General features: G+C 40.4%; 1 protein-coding gene across 1 annotated transcript in view; it reads left to right on the top strand.

Annotated features, from left to right (window-relative positions):
- LOC138759309 (protein shisa-6-like) overlaps positions 1-24,494 on the top strand; it is a 434,403-nt gene that overhangs the window by 368,258 nt on the left and 41,651 nt on the right. Inside the window, exons 4-5 of the mRNA XM_069929517.1 lie at positions 514-639; positions 22,995-23,057. Of these exons, the coding sequence (XP_069785618.1) occupies positions 514-639; positions 22,995-23,057 (189 nt within the window). The remainder of the gene's footprint in view (positions 1-513; positions 640-22,994; positions 23,058-24,494) is intronic.

The raw sequence follows: 24,494 nt of genomic DNA, 5'->3' as shown, positions 1-24,494 counted from the left end.
TGGAACCAGCAAATGTTCCCTTGGTAAGCATAAATTAACTGCATGGTAATCCTGGAAAGGCAAAATGAAAATTGGCAAAACTGGTAGATGCTCATTTAAAGCTGATCCACCTCTCAGTAACCTACAGGGCCCTCCTTTATTTGCCCCACAGTTTTAAATTTGCAATCAAACAATTCGCATGTGATTAGAGTGAACATTCCAGATTTTTTTATTCAAAGTTATTTGTGTACATTTTGGTTTGACCATGTAGAAATTACAGCACTTTTTATGCAAATTTTTTGTACATGATTACAAATTGTACAGGGGAAAAATAAAGGAAAAAAATGTGTCTCTGTCCCAAACACTATGGAGGGCACTGTGTGAACCTGTATTTGGTAAGGGAAAAGAAATGTGTGTCCAAGTGACGTATTTTCAAACCAAAGGTTTGATTCTTACACCAGATCCATTTTCTGATGACATGCGCCAGTCTTTCTTGACGGCAGAATTGACTCCAATCCTTTTCCTCTTTTCTAGACTGTTTCCGAGATCCTTTCCAATATTCCAAACCAACAAGCCATAAGGAAAAAATTGCATATCTGGACTGGGAAGCCAAAAACGTTCAGAGGTTTCCCCAAAGATACAGAGAACTTGGATCCCTTGGTATGTTAAATGTCTCAACTTCCATGCCTGTCCTTCCTTCCTCTCCCCAACCTCTCAAAAGGCAATGTTCAGAATGCAAAAGGTGCTAATGAGTTCTTTCCCCCTTCAGCAATATACAAGCTCAACTTTTTAACTGTCATTAATGCATTTAAACAATTCCATAAAATAAATGAAACTACAGCAGTATAAAAATAAGATTTAAATAAATTTTATGAATGCAATGAATGGGAATGTTTAACATAATTCTTCTCTCTGCCATTTGTACATGATAAGTAAATCATTTAACACCATGATTAAAATAGGTAACAGGAACTTCAGGCAAGTGTGTTTAAATATTTTTATGAAATCATGTAAGCATGTTTAAATATTTTTTATGCAATTATTCTACAGTTTAAAACCAAATACAGAAACCTTCCAGGTATGTTAAAATCACATGTAAATGATGTAAATATGAAACAAAACTGAAAAATGGCGGTCAGGCAAAATTAATGCTAAAAAGACATTTGAGGTTCAGTACCGCTCAGTAGAACTCAGAAAAGAACATCAATTTGCAGTAGCAGAGATGGTAGGGAAGGGGTGAATGGAACAAAAGTAATATCTCTGATAGCGTGAGACAGAACAGGTTCGAGGTGCGGGGTGGGGGGTGGGGGAGGGGGTGAGGCATTCAGAGTACCAGTGAAATGAAGTCTACATTATGTGTTGTTAACAGTGAGGTTCTGGGACATGCCCAGCAGGTCAAATAATAATAAAGAGATAACTGAGTAATGACAATGGGAAAAAGTGGCCAGTTCTAATTCAGTTGAAAAGAATAAGCGAGTCAAATTAAGTTGGAGAATTGAATACTGATTCCAGAAGACTGCAACGTGGCCATATGGAAGATGAGATGTTCTTCAAGTTGTCACACTGCTTAATGAAAGGGAGCGGATGGAAGAATAAAGTGGCAGGCAACCAAAAGTATAGGGTCATCTCTGTGGACTGAATGGAAGTGCTCCACAAGGTGATCACCCAATAATGCATTTCTCCAGTATAGAGGAGTCTACATTGTGAACACTGAGCACAGTCCACTAGATGGGAAGTGCAAGGAAGTTGCTGATTCATCTAGAAAGACCATTTGGGTCCCTGAATGGTGGAGAAGGTAAAAGGACACCACCAATGCACCAGATTGGCAGGCGAGAATGGAAAAGCAGATCAAAGAAACATTAAGGAAACAATTTGATTTGAATTGATGAAAGGTGACGGGGAGGGGAATACATTGCAGGTGGTGGAACATTGTTCAGGCTGGTGGAAATTGTTACCAAACTGTAAGTATATTGTTTGTCTCTGCGAAAGACTGCCCTAAAACATTTATTGCCTTTCAAACTTAATGATAGGGCTCCTCAACCCAAAATAAACTTCTTCAGCTATGCCATTGTGATAGATTGCCATAAAAGAAAATGTAGTCAGTGATCTCAGTCACTTTTTTTGTACTTGCAAAGAGCAGAGCTGAATTTGTGTGTGGGAATTACATTCTGAATTGCTATTGGTAAGACATTGGTGGCAAAATAATGTATTGATTTGATGGGCATATTTACATGTGCATAGAATGCTGCCAAATGGGATCCCATATTGTGGCAACAATCCCATTCTTCACTCAGACAGACACAGGGAAGTTATTTACAAATTCTTAAAAGCCATATGTGTTTAATGGATTATAACCTATTCTAAAACATCTAATCATTATACATGATTGGTATAATTTTCTGCAATCAGCTTGATATTTGAGAGAAATAAATTCTAAGCCTCAAATTGGCAAAAATAGATAATTAGCTATGTAAAAAGAACTCTGGTCTGGACACCTATTCATGTGGTGGTGCTTTTCTCAGAATTAACTGTTCAAATACTAACATTTTTCTTCCTTGGGGGTGGAAACGCACCTGCTACGCATAATTCATGCAGTTCACGAAGCTGATTCTAGCATTCCGTTGCCTGGCACTTGCCAGTGTTCATAAAACACGAGATACACAGGATCACCACTAAAAAAAATGGCATTGGTCGTGCAACATTCGTTTTAATCGTTACCATTTAAAATGGTAACTTTTCCCTTTTTAGATGCAGCTTGTGGTACTCAGAGGGCCTTGTGTTTTCATACCACTCCATGTCAATGCACCTGATGGGTTTCTACAGCTTTGGAGAATACCTGAGGACTCAAGAAGAGTTTTGAACTTGCAGTACATAACAGGCCATTTCGGCCCTTGAGCCCCTGCAGGCCAATTACACCCATTTGACCTACAACCACCGGTATGTTTTTTCAACGGTGGGAGGAAACCGGAGCCTGCAAGAAAAACCCATGCAGACACGGGGAGAATGTACAAACTCCTTACAGACAGCGCGGGATTCGAACTCCAGTCCTGATCGCTGGCGCCGTAACAGCATTGCACTAACTGCTATGCATGAGAAAGAATTTCACTGGTTACTATCACATCCTCAAGGAACGGGTGTATCTCCTTTGTTTTGTGTATTTCATGTTGATTCCTTAATTTCAGTTGCCATTCTGCATTGAGGCAAAGGTCTTGTGGATCAGAGATTCCCAACCCCTGTCCTTTATGATGATGGGCCCATCATGAATGCCTTTTGCAGATTCTATTGTTTGCATTGCTCTGATACTTTGTAGTTCTCTTCGGAGAAGCTCATCTTTCACATCCTTCAGAAGGGAAAGCTTTACCCAGAAGTCATCAGCAGGAAGTGAAGTCAGTGGAGTCAGTGCAGGAGATGAAGTAGAACAATTACAAAGCAAGAGGATGGCAATAGGTTGTGGCAAAGAGAAGTTCTCTCTGGAATTATTGTCAGGAATTATTGTTAACCAACAATTCTCCATGACTCCACTCCACTAGTTGCACAGTCAGGCAAGGAGGCAATAATTGAGTCAACAATAGCTCAGCTCGGCATCATTTCATGACCAGTGCTCATGGCCAGAACTCCCTTTGTAACTGAACCTGCCAATTTGTAGTTGACCTCACCCACATTCACTTTTGCAAGCCACGTTTCTAGTAAAAGCTAACTATAATGGGCAAATGTATTCCAGTAAAATAATTTGCCACATTTGGTAACCTTACAGTCCTAATGGCTTTGACTGTGCAAGATATGTAGACATACAGTGACAAACTATTCATGGCTTGGAATGGAGGAGACACATGAAGGCCATTAAAAAAACCCATGTTTACTGACTGCACCCTCAGCTGTGCCACGTATGATCATTTGAGTACTTCAGAGTCCAAAAATCCTCTCCTCCAGCCTGGTAAATATTTATGGCTGAGATAATCATTTCTGTGAGAGCAGCCAAGTGTGTTTTTTGTCTGAGAGGAGGGAGCCTAGAGTATTGCTCCGATGGGACTGTATCAGCTGTAATCCTACCTGTACCAGCTGCAGTAAGAAGAGTCAGAACACTCACCTTGATGGGGACAATAAGATTTAATTGCAGTGAAACACAATAATTGCTCTCCATAACAACACAAACCTTTGACTGACCATTTCTACCCTGGGAGCTGCCTGACCTGCTGTGCTCCTCCAGCAGCTCATTGTTTGCTTAAGTTTCAATTGCAGGATAATATTGTTTCTAGTCCATGGTGGTTCGCTCTTGGGGGTGATTTCATTGGTCATTTGGTGCTTCGAGTGCATTCCTGACATCTGTAATGTAGAGTAAGAGAACTTGCTCTGCACCCCTTAACTAGGGTGCAAACCATCCTTTAGAAGCATTTCAAGCATTGCTCTAACCAAGAATGACCACCCTCCACTGCACATCAACAACTCTGTAGTGGAGAGAGTGGAAAGCACCACGTTCCTTGGTGTTCACTTAACTAGTGACCTATTGTGGACACACAACATCTCGTCACTTGTCAGGAAGGCGCAATAGTGACTGCACTTCCAGGGAAGACTGAAGTGGACAAGGCAACTTTCTACAGGATCTCTATTCAGGCTGGCTGGCTGCATCATAATGTGGTGGTACAATTGTGGCAGAGAAATGGATCAGAGGTCAATCTACATGACCATAAGTGTAGCAGAGAGGATATCTGGAGCCTCTCTTGCTCTCTATTGGTGTGATCTATCAGGATTGTAGTCTGAAGACAGCATGCAAAATCATTGAGGACCCTTTCCATCCTGCACGCAGCATCCTTCAACTGCTCCCGTCAGGGGAAGAGATGCAGGAGGATCAGAGCCAGCACCACCAGGATGAGGAACAGCTTCTTCCCACAGGCATTGAGAATGCTGAACGACCAAAGGAACTGCTCACACTAACCATCCGAGACTCTCATGTAATTGAAACAATATTTATTTGTACCCGTGAATACTGGTCCTACATATGTATTATTTTTCTGTATGTGTATTATGTCTGGTCGTGTGTCCAATGCTGATACCCCAGTGAGGACTGGTTCATGTTCTCCTGGTTTCCTCATGAAGTCCACAATCTTCTCCTTAGTTTTGCTAATGTTGAGTGCAAGATTGTTGTTGTGACGCCATTCAACGAGCTGATCTATCTCCCTCCTGTCCGCTTCCTCATTGTTGCGTAATTGTGCTGACAAATATGTATATAGCATTGGAATTGTGTCTAACCACACAATCATGGGTCTAGGGTAAGTAGTGGAGTGGACCGCGTACACAAAATAATTATTTAAAAATGAGCTTATTGTCATACACATACTGTTTGCCAAAAATTTTTACCTGCTGTAACCAAACAGGTACTTTGTAAAAAAACAATAGTGTATTTCTGTATAGAAAGATACTAAATGTCAAAGACAGATAATAAATATTCAAAATTACAGTAATGCAAGGAAAATGGCATTTCAAATAGTGTCGACAGGTGTCGGAGCAGTTTATGATTAGGGTAGTAATGAGCTGTCATTTGTCATAATCATTTCTACAATCTGAAGTTGACAAAACCTTAAGGCAGGTATTCTCAGCAAGCACTGCTTGCAGAAAGCCTTAATAGTGCTGCCTTGGCCCAGCTACACATGCCATGATGGGTCACACTCTCTGACAGCAGCAATTGTGATTTTTCCCCCTCCCCCGATGTTTATTTTAAATTGGTCTTCTTCCAGTGAGGACATCTACTTATTATATATTATCTATCTGTATTTCTTGTTTAATTCAATGAAGTCGACTATGATTTTGTTTCACAAGTACCTGTTCGACTGCAGGAAGTAAGAATTTCAATGAACCTGAGCAATGTACAATGTATATGACAATAAACTCATATCATTACCTCCTTATAATTTAAATTATATATATCTCTATTGAATCGATCATTGACATGTGAATTAATCATTTTTTTTTAATTTAGACATACAGCATGGTAAAAGGCCATTTCGGCCCACAAGTCTGTGCCACTCAATTTACACCCCCGGCATGTTTTGAACAGTGGGAAGTAACCGGAGCTCCTGGGGAAAACCCACGCAGACACAGGAAAAACGTCCAAACTCCTTACAGATAGCGTGGGATTAGAATCTCGGGTCCCAATCGCCAACACTGTAAAGGCATTGCCCCAACCATTATGCCAACTGAGCCGCCCTGAGACACTTGAATATCTTTGCTCTGTATGCTATCCGGGCAGGTCAACACCCATGTTTAAGCACAGCAAATAGAGCAAAAACTAAAATAAATTCAGAATACATGTAAAATCAGTGGGATAATCTTTTACTGATGAGAGGTCTTTTCAAGAATCTGATAATAAACTGTCCTTGAATCTGTATTTACGTTGAATGCTTTCAAGCATGTAAATGAGGGAGAGAACCAATCTCCAGCATCATGGAATATTGCTTTAGGGAACTGTTCAGAAGCGCACAGAGTGACAGTACATTAGAGTGCACCAATGGCAGAATACACAGTGGGACAGAGAATTAGAGAGTTAGCCCAGAGCACAGTACACAGTATGACAATGAATTAGAGAGCTGTCCACAGCAGAGTGCACAATAAGACAGTGAATTAGAACCTGCCTATTGCAGAGTGCACAGTGAGATGGTGAAATAAGGAATTTTCCTGCATGGGGTGGCCCTGGACGAACACCAAGCCCACACAGGCCTCGAAATTCAGACTAGAAAAGGAGCATTCAGGATAGTGCTGAACACTTGTGTATTACAGAGGGATTGCATTCCTGGAAAATCATCTGTATCACAAATTTCTGAAATGCAAACCCCTTGACAAAAATTGAGAAAGTTGCCTGTTTCTCTGAGATCTGGTGTTTCTTTAGTTATGTCTTCTCCATATAAATTCTGTCAGGGCAATTTTTTTACTCCACATCATGTATACCGTATCTGCCATTTTGAATCCATGTCAGTAATTTTTGTTCTGTATCATAATTTTTATTCTATATCAGTCATTTATATTCTCTATCACAGATATTTTGTTTGGATTTGTGAGGTCTGAAAGGGCGAATTTACATAATGTAGAGGGTGCACTGCATTAGGGACTTAAATGCCAGGCATTGAAAACACACACAGAAACAGTGAAAGGAGTGCACCACTTCGCAAACCAGCTCCCTTCAGCTGCTCTGCCTTTGGACAAGTATGTGGTTCCCAACAGTAGCTTCAGAGCCCACCAAATGGATTGGAATCAAGTCATCATCACTCTTGAGAGTGTGCCAAATAATAACAAAATAAAATGACAGAGCTGGAGCAAAAGCAACAATGCCGCTGTTGTTGACCCGGGAAGAGCAGGGGAGCGAGGACACAGCCCGCCTCTGACGGCAGACCAGTGAAGGGCTCTGCAGCTGAAGAGTGCACAGGCAGCGGGCTATTGGCGACTCAAGGCGAGGAGCCCAAGTAGGCTCCGAGCTACTGGCGACTTGCCGTCAAAGGACTAGCTTGAAATTGGCTGAAACGGTATCAGGACCAGGATGCGAGAAGATGCCGAAGGTGGGAGGAGCTCTGGACCTGCCGTGGGCATTGAAGGCTTCCTAATCGTGTCGAAGGTTTGGATCTGGAGCTCAGGTTGCCGACGGTTGGGTCTGAAGTCTGCAGGGCTGCAGAGGGTACGGGAGCACTAGAGGCAAATCCATGGACGCTCTGTGATCCTGAAGGGATTCACTTTTGCTTCTCTTTCTTTGACTATAAGGGCTGCTGGGCAATTTCTGATTACAACAAATCTTTGTCTACCTTATGGCAGACTAAATACAGTTTCATGTAATATTATATCTGTCTTATTACAGTACACGTTGAATCTAGAATCTTAAAACATATTGGGACAATAAATTAGAAAATTTGGTTATGATTAGATTTAATTCTGTTGATAGGGCACAAGATTTTGAGAATTTTACTGCCAAGTTACTTGTTGAAGGGAGGCGTCAGAAGAATAACATACATATTAAACTAAAGTTTTTATTCTTCCCTTATTACCCTGGGTTTCAACAATAGAATTTTTCTCATCACCATTTTATATCAGAGATTGAGGCAAGACTGAAGAGTTTTCATTTGGTTAGAATTCCTAGATGTCTATGAAGTTCAAAAAATAAAAGCATAAATTAGATTCATATCTTCTGGATCGTGAATGCATTAGAATCTTTTATAATATGATATTTGGATTCGGAGCAAGAAGGCTGCGAGTGGAATGGCTAAGGATTTCCTGAGCAAAAGCATTTTTCTACTTGGGATAAAGGACTGCGCAGGCACATGACATCAGCCAGTAGAGTGAGAAAAGTTTAAAAAGAAGACCACCATATCCATGGAGTAGCAGAGTGAGAGGGTAGCAGAGTGGTAGGGCTTTGGCTGAACGGGCTTAGGTAGTAACGAGGTAAGATAGGTTTACCTGTGTTCTGTGCTCGGTGTCAGATGTGGGAGGTGTTTCCCAGCCTCACGGACGGCCATATCTGCATCTGGTGCATAGATATCTGTACCCAGTGCATTGAGCTACAGCTCCTAAGGGGCCATGTTTGGGTACTGGAGTGGCAGCTCAATTTTCTTTGTCTGGTCAGGGAGAGCGAGGAGGTTATAGAAAGGAGTTTATAGGCAGGTGGCCACACAGGAGACAGTCAAGTGGGTTACAGTTGGGGGGGAGGGGGGGAGGGAAAGAGTCAGGTACTAGGAGTATTGTGGCTGTACCCCTTGACAATAAGTAGTCCTGTTTGAGTAATGTTGAGGTGGAGACAGCCTAACTGGGGGAAGCAACAGTGGCCATGCCTCTGGCATGGCTCAAAAGTGCAGAGAAAGGAAGAGGAAGGCAATAGTGATTGGAGACTTTATAGTTAGGGGGCCAAACAGACGCTTCTGTGGACACAGAAAATAAACTAGAATGGTAGTTTGCCTCCCAGGTGCCAATGTCCGTGATGTTTCAGATCGCATTCACGATATCCTGCAGTGGGAGGAAGAACAGCCAGAGGTCATGGTACATATTGGTATCAATGACATAGGTAGGAAAAGGGAAAAGGTCCTGAAAAAAAGGGTACAGAGAATTAGGAAGTAAGTTGAGAAGCAGTACCGCAAAGGTAGTAATCTCGGGATTATGGCTTGTGCCAAATGACAGTGAGTATAGGAATAGAATGAAGTGGAGGATAAAAGCTGAGGGATTGGAGTAGGGACCAGGGATTCAGATTTCTGAATCAGCTGGACCTCTTTTGGGAGGTATGCCCTGTACAAAAAGGATGGGTTGCACTTGAATCCTGGGGAGACCGATATCCAGGTGGGGAGGTTTGCTAAGGCTACTGGAGAGAGTTTAAACTAGAATTGTTGGGGGGATTGGAACCAAACTGAAGAGACTGGGGAAGAGGCCATTGGCTCACAAATAGAGCAAGCTTGGAGACGGTGTATGAGAGAGCATAGGCAGATAATAGAGAAGGGATGCACTCAGATAGATGGTTTGAGATGTATCTATTTTACAGAGGCTTGGGTGGCTCAGAGAAAGGATCAGTTACTTCAAGTGCTGGGTTTTAGATGTTTCAGAAAAGACACAGAAGGAGACAAAAAAGGTGGGGGCACTGTTGATCAGAGGTAGTGTCATGTCTGCAGAAAAGGTGGACATCATGGAGGGATTGTCCATGGAATCTCCATGAGTGGAGGTTAGGAACAGGAAGGGGGGTCAATAAATTTAAGACTAGTTTTACAATCCAGGCAACACCTTGGTAACTCTCCTCTGCACCCTTTCCATAGCTTCCACATCCTTCCTATAATGAGAAGACCAGAACTGAATACAATACTTTAAGAGTGTGGTAGAGTTGCCACATGACCTCTCTACTCCTGAACTCAAACTCCCTAGTAATGAATCCCAGCATCTCACAGACCTTCTTAATTCTCCTGTCAACCTGTGCGGCGTCCTTGAAGGATGTATGGATCTGAAATCCAAGGTTCCTCATCCACACTCTTAAGTAACTAACCATCAATCCTGTACTCAGACTTCTGGTTTGTCCTTCCAAAATGCATCACCTCACACTTATCCGGATTGAAATCAATCTGCCATCCTTCTGCTCAATTCTGCGTCCTGTCTATACTCTCTTGTAACCTTCAAACACCCTTCAGCTCCATCCACAACTCCTCCAACCTTTGTGTCATCCACAAACTTACTGACCCATCTTTCCGCCTCTTCATCCAGGTCATTTATAAAAACCACAAAGAGCAGGGATCCCAGAACAGATAGTCAGAGGATTTTTCCCAGGGCTGAAATGGTGGCCGCAAGAGGACATGAGTTTAAGTTGCTGGGGAGTAGGTACAGAGGAGATGTCAGGGGTAAGGTTTTTTTTACGCAGAGAGGTGGGTGGGTGGAATGGGCTCCCAGCAACAGTGGTGGAGGTGGATACGATAGGGTCTTTTAAGAGAATTTTGGATAGGTACATGGAGCTTAGAAAAATAGAGGGTTATGGGTAAGCCTAATAATTTCTATAGTAGGGTCATGTTTCGGCATAACTTTGTGGGCCAAAGGGCTTGTATGTGCTGTAGGTTTTCTATGTCTTCTTTGAAATTATAATGACATTAGATTGTTTCAACATCTGAAGTTACAGATGGAGCTCAAGGAAGAGTTTGACCCATTTTTCAGCCTGTTAATGTGATTAAATATTCCTTTGTTAATAATTTTAACTCACAGCCAAAGTGAGGAATAGGTGAAAGGATTTTAATAAATAAAGGTCTACAATACACGTAAATTGCGCCTCCTGGTGTAAGGGTTATCAATCAAAACACTGCAATTAATTCCATAAAGACCATATTTTAATATGGGATATTGTCCACATTACCAGCTCAAATAATTGCATAAATTATTTCAATTTTACAGAAACTCTGAATATTCTTGTCTTCGTTGCTGCTTGCACATCAAGATGGAGTTAGTTGTTGGAGGAGGAACAGAAGATGGCAACTTAGGCATGTGTAGACTAGAGCATCAAGAGAGGATGTCTGAGTTCCAACATTACCCAGATGGTACATGAACTATCCTGTGTGCCAGGGACTGGCTTTCATCCAGCACAGTGTTTCAGTGAGTTGATTCTGTACAGGGAGGCAATAATGAATGTGTACTATCAGCTTGAAATGGATTTACAAACACATTGATCCATTAGCTCAGCATGACATGAGCTGCAAAAATGCCCATGACTCTCAATGTTTACACAGTAGAGCTGTCTGCTTGTCCCAGATAATCTAACCGCAATCAGTCAGTTTAAGTGCTCACTATTACATAAAAATTCTTAGATGCCCTCTTCAGCCATGCCATGCAATCAGCAAGGACTGGTAGCAGAGACCTCCTCCATTGTTACAGTATCACATCTGGACTTTTGCCCCCATTGTAATTGATGCACAATCACCGGGCTTAACCAGAAAGTCACAGGCCATTAAAAGGTTTTAAAAAAAAAGAGACCATTAACAGAAAATGCCAACTTCCCAGGGATTTTGCACAAATATACGTGATAAATGGTGTCTAGGTTTTTTTTTGCAATGGGTCTTGGGAACATTGGCAGCAGTGGTCAACAGTATCGATGAATAGCCCTGCTCTTCAGCAGACAACTGTCAGAGACAAATACTCCCGTCCAAGCAAATATTTGCAGTGCAATTCTTCAAATATCTGGATTACATTGTGTTGTAGATCAGACTGAGCTTTATTGGTTGCAAGAGTAGGTGGCACACTTTGATCATAGATGCAAGCATTGTCAGGTAAAAAAATTGCAGAATCATATAGCATTCAAGAAAAATATGTACAAGAACAAGGGGAAAGAGTTTTACTGTATGAGGGGCTAGTTATTATGCTACCCTGAATGATGAACCAAGATTCATAAGCTACACATTACACCCTATAATTAAAATTCCTCAGAAGAGTGGAGATCCCATAAGATACATCTGAAGAAGCCTAATATTAATCTGGAAAGCAAAAAACTGCATGCGCTGAGAGAGTGAAATGAAAATTAAACAAATGCTGGAAATACTCAGTAGGTCAGGCAGCATCTGCAGATAGAGAAACAGAGTTGGTGCTTTGGAATATTGCAGGATCACAGAAGTTGTTCTAACCTGGACAGCAAATATTTCCTGAATATTGGAGCAGCCCTCTGACAGACAGATGGAATCCATTCCACCACACTTCCGAGTTGCACTGTGCGGATGGTGGAGAGACTTTAAAAGTCAGGAAGTGAGACACTTGATCCAAAATAGGTACAGTGACTAGCCGTTTCAATTTCTGAATGATATGACTACTTTTGTTAATGATGGGAGTGCTGTGATTTTAGTAAAAACACAGAAAGACGAGGAACTCAGCAGGTCTCACAGTGTTGTAAATAAACCTATATAATCAATGTTTCAGGCCCGTTCTTCTTCAAGGGATGAGGAAAATAGCAGGCAGGTATCCGAATGAAAAGCCTGGGGTTGGGGGAAGGGAAGAATGGCCAAGGGGAGGAGTACAGACCAAGGGACAAAGTTGTTAATTGGATATGGATGGGACACAGGAGAGAGGAAAGGTAGTAATTGACTGTGGGGAGGGACAGGGTTGTTTTTGGCTCTGTAGAAGCAGAGCTGGGGGAAAAAAGACAGGAGTAAAAGGGAAGAAAGAGAGAGAAACAGAGCTGGAGGAAAGGAGACATAGGAAGTGATGTGGGGAGGCATTAATGGAAACATTAAAAGTCTGTGTTAATGACAACTATAGTTGGAGGGTGCCCAGACAGAATATGTTCCTCCAATTGGCAGGTGGTCTCAGTCTGGCAGTGCATGACACCATGGACAGGTATGTTGGCAAGGGAATGGGGGAAGGAATTAAAATGTGCGGCCACCAGGAGATCACAGTGGGAGTAGACAACCCTTGCTGTAGTGCACAAGTGTAGTGTTGATTCACTTGGAAGTAGTGTGTGTGGCTCCAAATGGTGGTGGGCTGGAGGTGTTGGCAGAGGTGAAGCACCTCCTGTCGACATAAGAGTAAGTGCCAAGGGGGCGATTGGTGGGAAGGGATGAGGGAGTCACAGAGAGAGCAGTCCCTGCCTAAGGCATTGAGGAAGGAGAAGGGAAGGTGTGTCTAGTGGTGGCATCATGTGGAAAGTTTCAGAAATAGTGGAGGATGATATGTTGGGTATAGAGGCTAGTGGGGTGGTAGTTGAGTACAAGGGGAATCCTGTCCTTGCTGTGCATGGGGGCGGAGAGGCCAATGCAGATGAATGGGTAATGGCAGATATGTGGGTGAGGGCTGAGTTGATGGTGTTAGAGGGAAGCCACTTTTGTTGAAGTAGGATCTGGCAGCAGATGTGACAGAGTCAGAGAAATTGAGAGAAAGGAATGAAATTCTTTCATTTGACTTGGAAATTGCATCATTGAGCACCTCAGTTCTGTCCGCCACAATAGCAGGGACCTCCCAGTGGCCACCATTGCATTTATCCACTCCATTTCCTTGCTGACATGTCTGTCCACGGTCTCAGACTAAGACCACCCACAAATTGGAAGAACAACAACTCAAATACCATCTGGGCACCCTTGAACCGGATGGCATTAACATGGACTTCTCCGGTTTCCGTTAGCATGTCAACCTGCCCCTCCCCCTCCCCCTCCCCCCCATTGTTCCCTGTCTCTTTTCCTCTAGCTCTGTCTATATTTTCCTCTATCTTTCCCCCAGTTCTGCTTTCACAGAGCAAAAACAACCCTCCCCCTCCACCCCAGTCAATTCTCACCTTTTTTTCTCTCTCCTATGCCCCTTCCATATCCAATTAACACCTTTTGTCTGTTGGTCTGTACTCCTCCACTGCCCTTTTCCCCAGCCTTCTGATTCAGGTGCCTGCTTGCATTTTATTCATACCTTGAAGAAGACCTCAGGCCCGAATCATCGGTTATATATCATTACCTCCTTTGAACGCTGTGCCAATTGATGGGTTCCTCCAATATTTTTGTGTTTTCTACAGTCACAGTGTCTGTAGACTTCCGTGTTTTGCACTGTGAAATTCGTACAGCTCATATCTAGGGAGAGGGATTTGGGATTAATTTTGTATGTAGATAATCCATTGTTCTACATTTGGATGGCATAACTCTTACTTGCTATTTGAAGTTGAAAGCTTTGGAATAGTTCTGTTGATGATTGAAGTGGTGGGTTGGAGATCCCACCTAACTCTCGAAGATTGGGCACCAATATGAGATAGATCAAATTATTGCCTTTTACCATTGCCTATATATTATCTGTAACTATGAAACACAACATTAGATGATCATAATGTTCCAAGGAAATTCCCAACTTAAATTTGAAAGAGCCAAAAATCCATAGAAAGTCAAGTATTTGCAGATTACAGAGCTTTCAACCAAATCAGAGCTCATTTCATTACATGGGATTGAGTTAATACATCTCTGGATATGAGGGCTTATGACATAGGTGTGCATAGTTTACTCAAAAGCAAAGAACTTGTATTCACTTTTAAGCCGACTGCCTCAACACTGTGAAACCTGCTGAGTTCCTCCAGCCTTTCTGTGTTTTCACTAAAATCACAGCACTCCCATCATTAATTACTGAGAGCTCATTATGTGCATCAACACTGGTTACCCAAAAAGTATCCTGACATCCATAATGTGTGACATAGCACAATATCTGCATTAAGCAAAGTAAAACCAAACAGAACAGCTGGAAAAATGCAGCAGGCCAGGCAGCAGGAAGGAGGTGCAGGATCAGCAAAATCAAGATGCCATGCTGGGAAATAACTTCCTCCCGCAGGCTGTGGGATTGCTAAGCAGTATCCTGTAACCCAGTAAATCATCCCAAAATATTTATATTGTAGCATTCACGCCATGCAAGTGTGGAGAAGAACCACACACACACACACACACACACACACACACACACACACACACACACACACACACACACACACACACACCCCCACACACACACACACACACACACACACACACACACACACACTCACACACACACACACCCACACACACACACACACACACACACACACACACACACACAAAAGCCTTGGAAAATGAGGCGGGTTTATTGCTCTGGCTGTCACTCTTACATGGGCCCCAGGTGCTGATGTCAGGACCCCGCCTCATCGGAGTGCCGGCCTGGGATTGGCTGGCATTCCCGCCAGAGTTCCCCATCTTCCCACCGCGCGGGAAGTCACCTGGGATGACGGCCGGTGTCACTCCCCTTAGGTCTGTGCTTTGTCAGCCATTTTGCAGGCTGGTCTGCGTTTCTGGGTGTGGTTTGATACATTTGTGCGTATGTGTGTGTGATTATTACTGCGCCCAATGGGAGATCAGAGTGGGAGCACCAAATGGAGTAGATGGCCCCTGCAGATTCACAAATGAAGTGTTGGTTTCCTTGGAAGGACTGTTTGGAGCCCCGAATGGTAGTAATGGAGGAGGTGTGGATGCAAGTGAATCACCTCCAGTGGTCACCCATTTAACACCTCTTGTCTGTTGGTGCACACTCCTTCCCCTGCCCATTTTTCCTTTCTCCCCCAGCCTTTTAATTCAGGCCTCTAAAGCTTAATGGAAAATTCTTCAATGACCAATTCAGTCACCTGTTCTAAATTCAAATGAGCATGCCTTCCATATGCTGAAGAGAAAACTTAAGGGGATAAGCCCCCGAAACAAGCAGGAAGGTGGCTGCACTAGAGACCTGGCAGAGCATCACCTGAGAAGATACTCAGCAGCTGGTGATGTCTATGAATCACAGACTTCATGCAGTCATTGGATGCAAGGGATATGCCACAAATTACTAAACATGTCTACTTTAATATACATACAATTGGTATGTCCCAAACATTATGGTCCTTTGAAATGAGGTGACTTTGTATAAAAAACGCTGTAATTTTTAGATGGTCAAACTAAAACATATAAAATAACCTGAATAAAATCTGGAATATGAACTTTAATTACATGTGAATTGTTTGATTACAAATTCAAAACTATGGAGCACAGGGGCAAATAAAGGAAAAAAAATGACTTTGTCCCAAACATTATGGAGGGCACTGTATGTACTATGTGTGCACCATAGTCCAGAGAAACACTGTTTCATTGGGTTCTGTATGTACAGTCGAAAGATAATAAACTTGAAAGTCAACATTTTAGATCTGTGAGCCTTCACCAGTTGTAGACACCAAAAGTTGGTTGTTTCTCTTCCCAGAGCTGTTAAATTTTCCAGTTATTGCTGTTATTGTTTCAGAAATTAATCCTCAATCAATTTTGCAGTAAATACATGCAGAGTAGGGGTATAATATTGTATCAAAGGTCAATTTCATTGACGTGAGCAGATCAAAACAGCAGGCTGCATTTCCAATTAGTCCCTCTTGCAGAACCAAGCAAACTCTGTTAACAATAGTCCCGGAAACTTTCCAGCAGCAGAGAAAGGCCCTGCCTGTCACCATTTCCTTGACTACCATCCAAACTTGAAGGGACATACGCTTTGTAGCTTTAGTACCATGAACAATCTGAACAGAACGGCAATGGTTGCACACAATATTTCCCATGATACCCTCTAGGGGAAGGTAAGCTGGATTTGGACCGATTTCATCCTGTGTTTGGTGAACATCTGCAAAAGGGTCCCCAACCATTTAGCACTGAGGTCTGCATAAAGCTTAAATCATCAGTCCATATCAGAAATAAGTCTGCTACTCAGAGCAATATCAAGGAATTTTCACTAACAGTGTAATAATTTTTTTAATGGATTAAAATCCAAATGACACAAGGGAAATGTAATGCATTTATAACCAGAGCTGATTACGATTGATGCGATTCAATCATTACCTCAGTTTATGTTCCATTTTTTAAAAAAAATTATCACCCAGGATTAGAATCAGAAATGTACTTGAGTTAATATTTGTCATTATTCATGGCTCAAGTTGTTCATAAGGATTGCAGGTTCTGTTACATTATTGCAATAAATATATCTTTATTTTCTCTGCATAATTGCAGCACCTCATCACCAATAGTGCATAATAAAATAGTGACAGTTTCTTCATTCTTCTGTCCTGAAGCATAGTCCAGGTAAAACTTAAATAATATCAGAAACTTGTTAACAATGGGTGATAAATCGGCAGAAGCAATTAGACCAGTGGTTCTCGACCTTTTTCTTTCCACTCACGTACCACTTTAAGTATTCCCTATGCCATCGGTGCTCTGTGATTAGTAAGGGAGTGCTTAAGGTGGTATGTGGGTGAAAAGAAAAAAGTTTGAAAACCACTGTTTTAATCATCCCTAATTGACTCGTTATGTGCATGGTTTCATTACTCCAAAGAAAGTGGGCCAATGACAATTTTTCTCAAGCAAAATATTTCAGTAACAATTGGGTCTAGAGCAGTGCTTCTCAACCTTCCCTTCCCACTCACATCCCACCTTTGGCAATCCCTTACCAATCACAGAGCACCGATGGCAGAGGGATTACTTAAAGTGGGGTGTGAATGGAAAGAAAAAGGTTGAGAATCACTGAATTAGAATGTTACACAAACATTTTAAGATTGGCTCTCATCTTCTGAAGTTTGATTTGATTTCAGCGTGGACTTAATATGAGATGTAAGTCACTTTAATAATTTGAAGTACAGTAACTATTTTGGAAAGACTCAAATTATTTGATGAAAACTCAAAATGTATTAATTGGTTGGTATACAGATAAAGTTAATGGAGCTATTATCTAACAGCTTTAGCGACCCACGTACAGTGCCATCTGTACTGTGTGGAGTTTTCAAATTCTCCCTGTAACTATCTGGTTCCTTCTGGGGGCTCTAGTTTACTCCCACAATCCAAAGATAGGAGATTAAATGGACTGTAAATTGCTGTTAACATAGATGGTAGAATATGTGCAGAACTGATGGGAACATTGGGAGAATATTGTGAAAAATTGATCTTCATTATCAGCAGATTCAGGGGGCCAAATACCCTCCTGCAATATAAATGCCTTTTTTCTAATCCTACATCCTCACATATGCTGTGGCTCCTCTATTTGCAATACTGCTATCCCTATTTGTTTTAAAATTGAAGGCAGATACTTCAGTTATACCCTTTCTCTCCTGTCATTTCACTATGCCTTTATTCCACCCATTTTATCCTTCAGTGCTTCTTAAATGTTCAAATTTCAGTCTCGTTCCTCACAATTCCCATCCTTCTCACCCTCTATTTTGTCCACAGTGCCAACTTTTCTTCCTATCTGGTGCTTCTTTTAACCAAGAAGAACAAGGGTGCTAGTTTGGCTGTTGTCACTGCCACAATGAACGAGATGCAAGAAAGCAGAAATCATCTACTGAATTGTTCTTGATGGATATTATCCAAAATGTCCTTTGGAGGACTCACTGAAATATGGTTTATCCCTGAAAATACCTTGTTGTCAAATGTTATCACCTGGTTGGCAATTAACCAGACAATTAAAAAATAAATTGCAAGTTTATCAATTAGGTCTTCTCCTCAAGGTCTTTACCTTTTCTGTCACCTTTTTCACATGACCCAATCACACCCCACCTCCCCTTTCTCTTTGCCTTCGCTCTTATTCTTCCTGTCAATCTCTCCACCTTTCTCTCTTCCCTCACTCCTACTTTCTTTTGCCTTCTTTGAAGCACCTCCTTCTCCCCTTCACCCTCTCCTCACTTCTCTTCCCCCTGTGTGTGGAGGGCTGAGATCATACATTGTGGGAATGGTGGGGAGAGGTACAAACTGAGTGCATGGTGGGCATAGCGTGTTCAATAGTTCGGATGGTTCAGGATCTGGGGTTACAGGCAAGTGACTATACCTGTCCTAGGAGAAGTTATTGAAGGTATTGTCCAAACCACCTGGTTAAAATTTTACTGTGCATTAATTTGTTATTATTATAATAATTGCCTGGTTTATTCTAGCCCTAACTCAAGTTATCACAAATGGTTTATTGTGTTCATGAATGAATGCTTGTGCAAGTACTCATGCAGTGACTTGAAGTATCATGTCTCCAATTATGTATCTAATTAAAAAAAAAATTCACTAGACATTTCAAACATTCTCCACCGATTTACATTTTGCACAAATGTGAACCAAAACCCAGCAGGAATGACAGTAAACCTTTATACTTTTGCATTACCTAAGCTGATGATGACTTACCCCAAATGTACAAATAATTTCATTTTAATGGTTTTATATCAAAAAAAAGCAAATGTGCAATGTTATAAATAACAAAGTAGCATTCATATTGTCCCATAAACTCCACTAGTTCATTCCAAGCTCAGATTCAACATTCACCTGGCCATGAAACCAAAATTTATCTTGGCACAGCCCTTGGATGATCGTGCTCAGTGCAGCTAGGTTTGAGCTCTTCAGTGGGACTCAGTGCCTTATCAATTGTTAATAACAATCTTTGCCCATGTAATTGTGTTGATAGCAAATTATGTCACACAATCAAGTCTACCAACTGTAAAAGAATCTGAATGTGTGTGAAATCACAAATATTAAAATTCAAAAATAAAGTTAATTCTTGAATATTTTTTAAAAATTGAAATCTGTGAAATCAATTAATATTTGCAATCATCCAATTATGTTTGATTAAAATAGTGAATTGCAGCCAATCCTCTCCTCTGAGTTGAACATGCTCTGTTCTTGCACTAATTCTAACTTGGCCAAGATTCAGCAGATATGTATGTGGCATAACTACTGGAAGATCAGAAGTTCGCTCTTGCTAAATCAGAAAAAAAGTGCTTCGCATCTATAAACTTCTGTGTTTGTACAGAGATAAATGCCAACAATTTTACATTGAACTGCTAGAGTTTCTGTGAAAGGTTCAAGACATAGTGTTTTATAATCTTACAGTATCCAAAAGCACTTTTCAGCCAACAAATGTATTTTGACTATTATTGCTTATTATGTCATGGAAGAAATGGAGCAATCAAGTTGTTCATACTATCATTTCTTTTATAGCAAAGAGATTAATTATAAATTAATTAATCCATTAAACAATTAATCCACTTCCCTAACTTTGGTTGCAGAGTAGAATCAGATCATTCGCCTAGCAATTCTATTCTTTGAACAAGTGTGGGCATCATACTCATCAATTGGACATCATCTCCTATTCAGCGAACAATTATTAACACTAGATGGGATGAATGACCAACCTTAAGATCAGCATTGAGAATGCCATTGCCTAACCATTGGCTGATGCTTTAGGCATCCCTTATAGCATTTCTTAACATTGTCCATTGACTCCTATTACATTATCAAATTTCAACAAGACTAAGTACAGGAAAGAGAATGAAAGTCTAGTGGCCTGGTGCCAAGATGATAACCTCCTTCTCAATGTTAATAATACAAAGGAGATGGTAATTGACCAGGAGAGATGGAAGAGACCATACCCCTAGCCACATCAATGGCTATGAAATGTAAAAAGTAGATAGCTTCAAAACCTTAGGAATAAATATCTCCAATGATCTGACCCAAGACAACCACAGTGACACGACAGTCAAGAAAGATGCCAATGCTTCTACTTTCTCAGAAGACTAAAAAAGTTCACTACATCCCTCTTGTCAGGCAACAACTTCTTCAGATGTACCACCAAAAGGATACTTGATGGATGGACTCAACACTGAAAGATGCTACACAAGGTAGTGAATGCAACTCAGAACATAATGCAAACTTCCATCTCCTCCATTGACCATCTACATCTCTGGCTGCCTGGGAAAGGCACCCATCATACTCCAGCCACTTCCTCTTCTCATCAGGGTGTAAGAGTGTGCACTAACAGGTTTAAACACAGTTTCTTCCCTGCAGTCATCAGTCTACTCAATGAACCCCAGAACAATATGATCATTCTGCCCTTGTCTGGTACTAACTGATCTTCCTTTTCATTTGGACTCTATACTTTTAACTGTTACATGGTGTTTCAAACTTTGATAGATTTGTTGGAGATAACCCGTTGAACTCACAGAAGAGCCTTTCTCACTCTGCAAGGTATAATTTGACAAGTAACCCCTAGTTGACTTAACCTAATCACAATTACATTGTGTGATCATTCCTATTGTAATAAAACTGCAGGGTCCAAAGGTTATTACATATGCATCAGGGCCTGTATTTTCCCTACCCGGCGCTGTCCGTAAAGAGTTAGTGCGTTCTCTCCCCATGTGTGTGAGGATTTCATCCAGGTTCTCCAGTTTATTTCCATCTTTTAAAAACCTACAGGTTGATGGTGTATTGGAGGGGGTTGGGGGTGGGAGGGGGGGTACAGGCTCATGGGCCTTGCTGACATTCATATTTTCATGGAGGGTTTTTTATGGCCCTGAAAGAAAAACAAATTGGTATTGGGAATCAGACTACACCTTTAAACACTATTGAGATATGGAATGGCAATTTTCGACGAGTAATATATAATTGATGTAGAAAATTATAATGAAGTAGATTATAACTTTCTACATCAATTATATATTATTCCATAAAAATTGAGTAGATGGAGATCAAATTTATTGGATCAATGTTTTAGATGTGGAATAGAAATTGGAACTTTTTTTCATTCTACGTGGTCTTGTTCAAAAGTCAATTCTTTCTGGGTTTCTATTAGTAATTTTTTTTTTGCAACAGATAACGGGGGTGAATTTTCCTTGAAACTCCGAATTACTTTTAGGAAATTTTGGAAATGCCACTCCTAAATTGATGCTGTCAGATTCTCAATTAAAATTTGTTAAGTTGGTCTTAGTAATAGCAAGGAAATGTGTTGCTGTAACATGGAAATCTGATACTTCTTTAACATTAGATAGATGACAGGCTGAGATTCAGTTGTATTCCATTAGAAAAAAAATGTATAATTTAAGAGATAAATATTCCTTATTTTTGCAAATTTAGGGTCTGAAAGCTAGAATAATGAAATTAAAATTATAAAATTTTTCTTTATATTTTTCCTGATCAGTGAAGTTTTCCCTGAAGGTATAATAATTTTATGATGTCTTCGAGTGTCAACTGATGCAACCCAAATTAATTAGTTTCAATCGTTTTATAATGAAATAGTATGTATTTTAGTTTTGGGATTAGATTAGTTTTGGGGGGGGGGGTGGAGGGTGAATCAATAGGGGTTTTAATTTTTATTTGTAGTAAGTAGTTTTTTTTAGTTTTTAAATTTTAGATTTTTCTTATATATAGTTTCGACATATATTTGTTAACATTCTATTATATTATTGTCAATTATTTGGTCTTATATATGTTGATTAAATAAAATATTAACAAAAAGGAATTGCAATTTTCTGTAAGATTGCAAGGAAACAAACTTGATTGCTAACACGAAATATTTAAGAGAACAGCGGAGGCAGAACTCTCATAATAATAGTGAATATAAAGGACGGAAATGGTCAGGCACAATAATCTATTGCCTGAATGATGTGTTGTAACCCTAACCTTAAACCTTTTGAATGGCTTTTATGGAGTGAATTAAAAATTATGAATGAAAGTTGATGTGTCAACTGTTGTAACATCATTGCAACTGTACTTGTGATTTTGCAATGTTTATGGTGTATCTGCATTTTGTGATACTCAGTTATTCATTTAGTTCTCCAATGTAATTCAGATTATTGTTTTTAATTGTAAATCTACTCAATCCTCTCATCTATTTATTAACACCATAAGGCCATAAGACCTTGGAGCAGATATAGCGATTCACCCCAGTTCTTTATCCAGGTGTGGAAACTGAACTGCATACAGGATTGTTAACAGAATAATGCGGAATAACACCAAATTTACAGGAAGCAACCTCAAAGAATTCATATTCTAACCCAAGATTCTCCAGGAAGGGGGAAAAAACTATTTTTTATCTACTTTTGCAGTGATTTGCCAATATGACAACAATAGTCAACACCAGTAAATTGGTTCCATGGTAAATGTTGATTATATTCAGTAATGATAATTTGTACTTTTCAAGGCACTGAATAAAGTTGAATTTTTAATCAATAAAAAAATGTTCATTGAGATGTAATTTGCCAGAATTTATTTTTGCTTTTCCCATTTTTCTTTGTTTCACAGGTAACCATCACCATAATTACAATCACCTGGGGTTGATCAGTCCCACTCAAACTCCAACAAATGGTGAGTAAAAAGTCTTTAGACAGCTGAAGGGGAGGGAACCAACTCCACAGGGCTTTCCCCCATTCCTTGTTCTTTCTGTTGGCAGGGGCAAATGTTCATGTGTAAAAATATGGATTAACATTGAGCTCATCTAATTTTAAATTGAAACTGGTTTGGAATCGATATGTTACTAATCATTCTCTTTTTCCAACTCTGACAATTTTTGCTACATCATTTCTTTGTGTTAGAATGAGGATAAAAATATCCTCAAACTTTAGATGAAGAATGAACAGCTCTAATACAGCTGCCTGTCTTCACTGTGCTCCCAATTTGTTTTGAAGCCAAAAAATTATAGTTTGAAGTGGATTTACTCTTGACCTCTAGGAAAACCTAGCAGCACACAACAAGTTCTGACCACAGTGAAATGAATACAAAGCCACATTAGGTATAATATTTCTACATTGCAAATTTTAGAAGTTTACATTTTATTTACAGAACAATAGAAGCAGATTCCAGTCATTTAAACTCATGCTGCACAATTGCATTCAATTAACCTATAGCTCTGTACGTTCTGGAGGGTGGGAGGAAATCGGAGGCCCTGGGAAAAAAATCATGGGGTGAATGTACAAACAGTACCAGATTCAAACCCGGTTCGCTGTCACTTAACAGCTTCCTGCACCAATGGATTTGTATACTTACCAAGCCACATATTTCTAGTGTTATAGATAAATTCCAACGTCACTTGAAAAATAATGATTGCCAGCTACTTCATTACCTTATTTAGTTTCAAGGTACTAATCTGGTGTAAAAATTGCTTTACACTTGATATTTTCTGTTTTTTTTTGCAGGTTGGTATATATCAGCATCCTTAGAAAACTAGTCATTGTCTTTGTCTCTTGAAATGTACATTTTGTCTTCTTAGTGTGAAGCTTTGATGTAAAATAATAGAAAAGAGGGAAATCATTGAAATATTAGGGCCAATATTAGGAATTTAATTTCATGCAGTTCTTTACTTTTTTTGTCATCATGTATTCTCAAACAGCTAATCATCCAGAAAGTAGAAATGCATGCAAGAGCCTTGGAATTTCTCTGCAGTCTGAAATGCTCGGAGACACAAACCTGGGCACTGCAATGCCACCAGCGATGAGCTGTAACTCCATTAGTGCAATACACAAAAGCACTGGAGAAACCCAGCTGATCATTACTCAGCTCTCCTCGTCCCATGTTTTTATTCAGACACTTGCCTGCTTTTGGTTCATACTTTGAACAAAGGCTCAGGACCAGAATGTAGGTTATAACTCCTTGATGCTGTGAAATCTGCTGAGTTTCTCCAGCACTTTTGTGTATTGCACTAATGTAGTTATTGAAATGCTGAGAGTACAGAGCTTGTATGTTGCTGTAAGGATGAAAAGCAACGTTAACATGTGTAAGGAACCTTGGTTTTTGAGGAATATTGGG

The sequence above is a fragment of the Narcine bancroftii genome, chromosome 3, assembly GCF_036971445.1.
Source record: "Narcine bancroftii isolate sNarBan1 chromosome 3, sNarBan1.hap1, whole genome shotgun sequence".
In the NCBI taxonomy this organism is placed as follows: domain Eukaryota; kingdom Metazoa; phylum Chordata; class Chondrichthyes; order Torpediniformes; family Narcinidae; genus Narcine; species Narcine bancroftii.
This window is presented reverse-complemented; position numbering and strand designations above follow the sequence as displayed.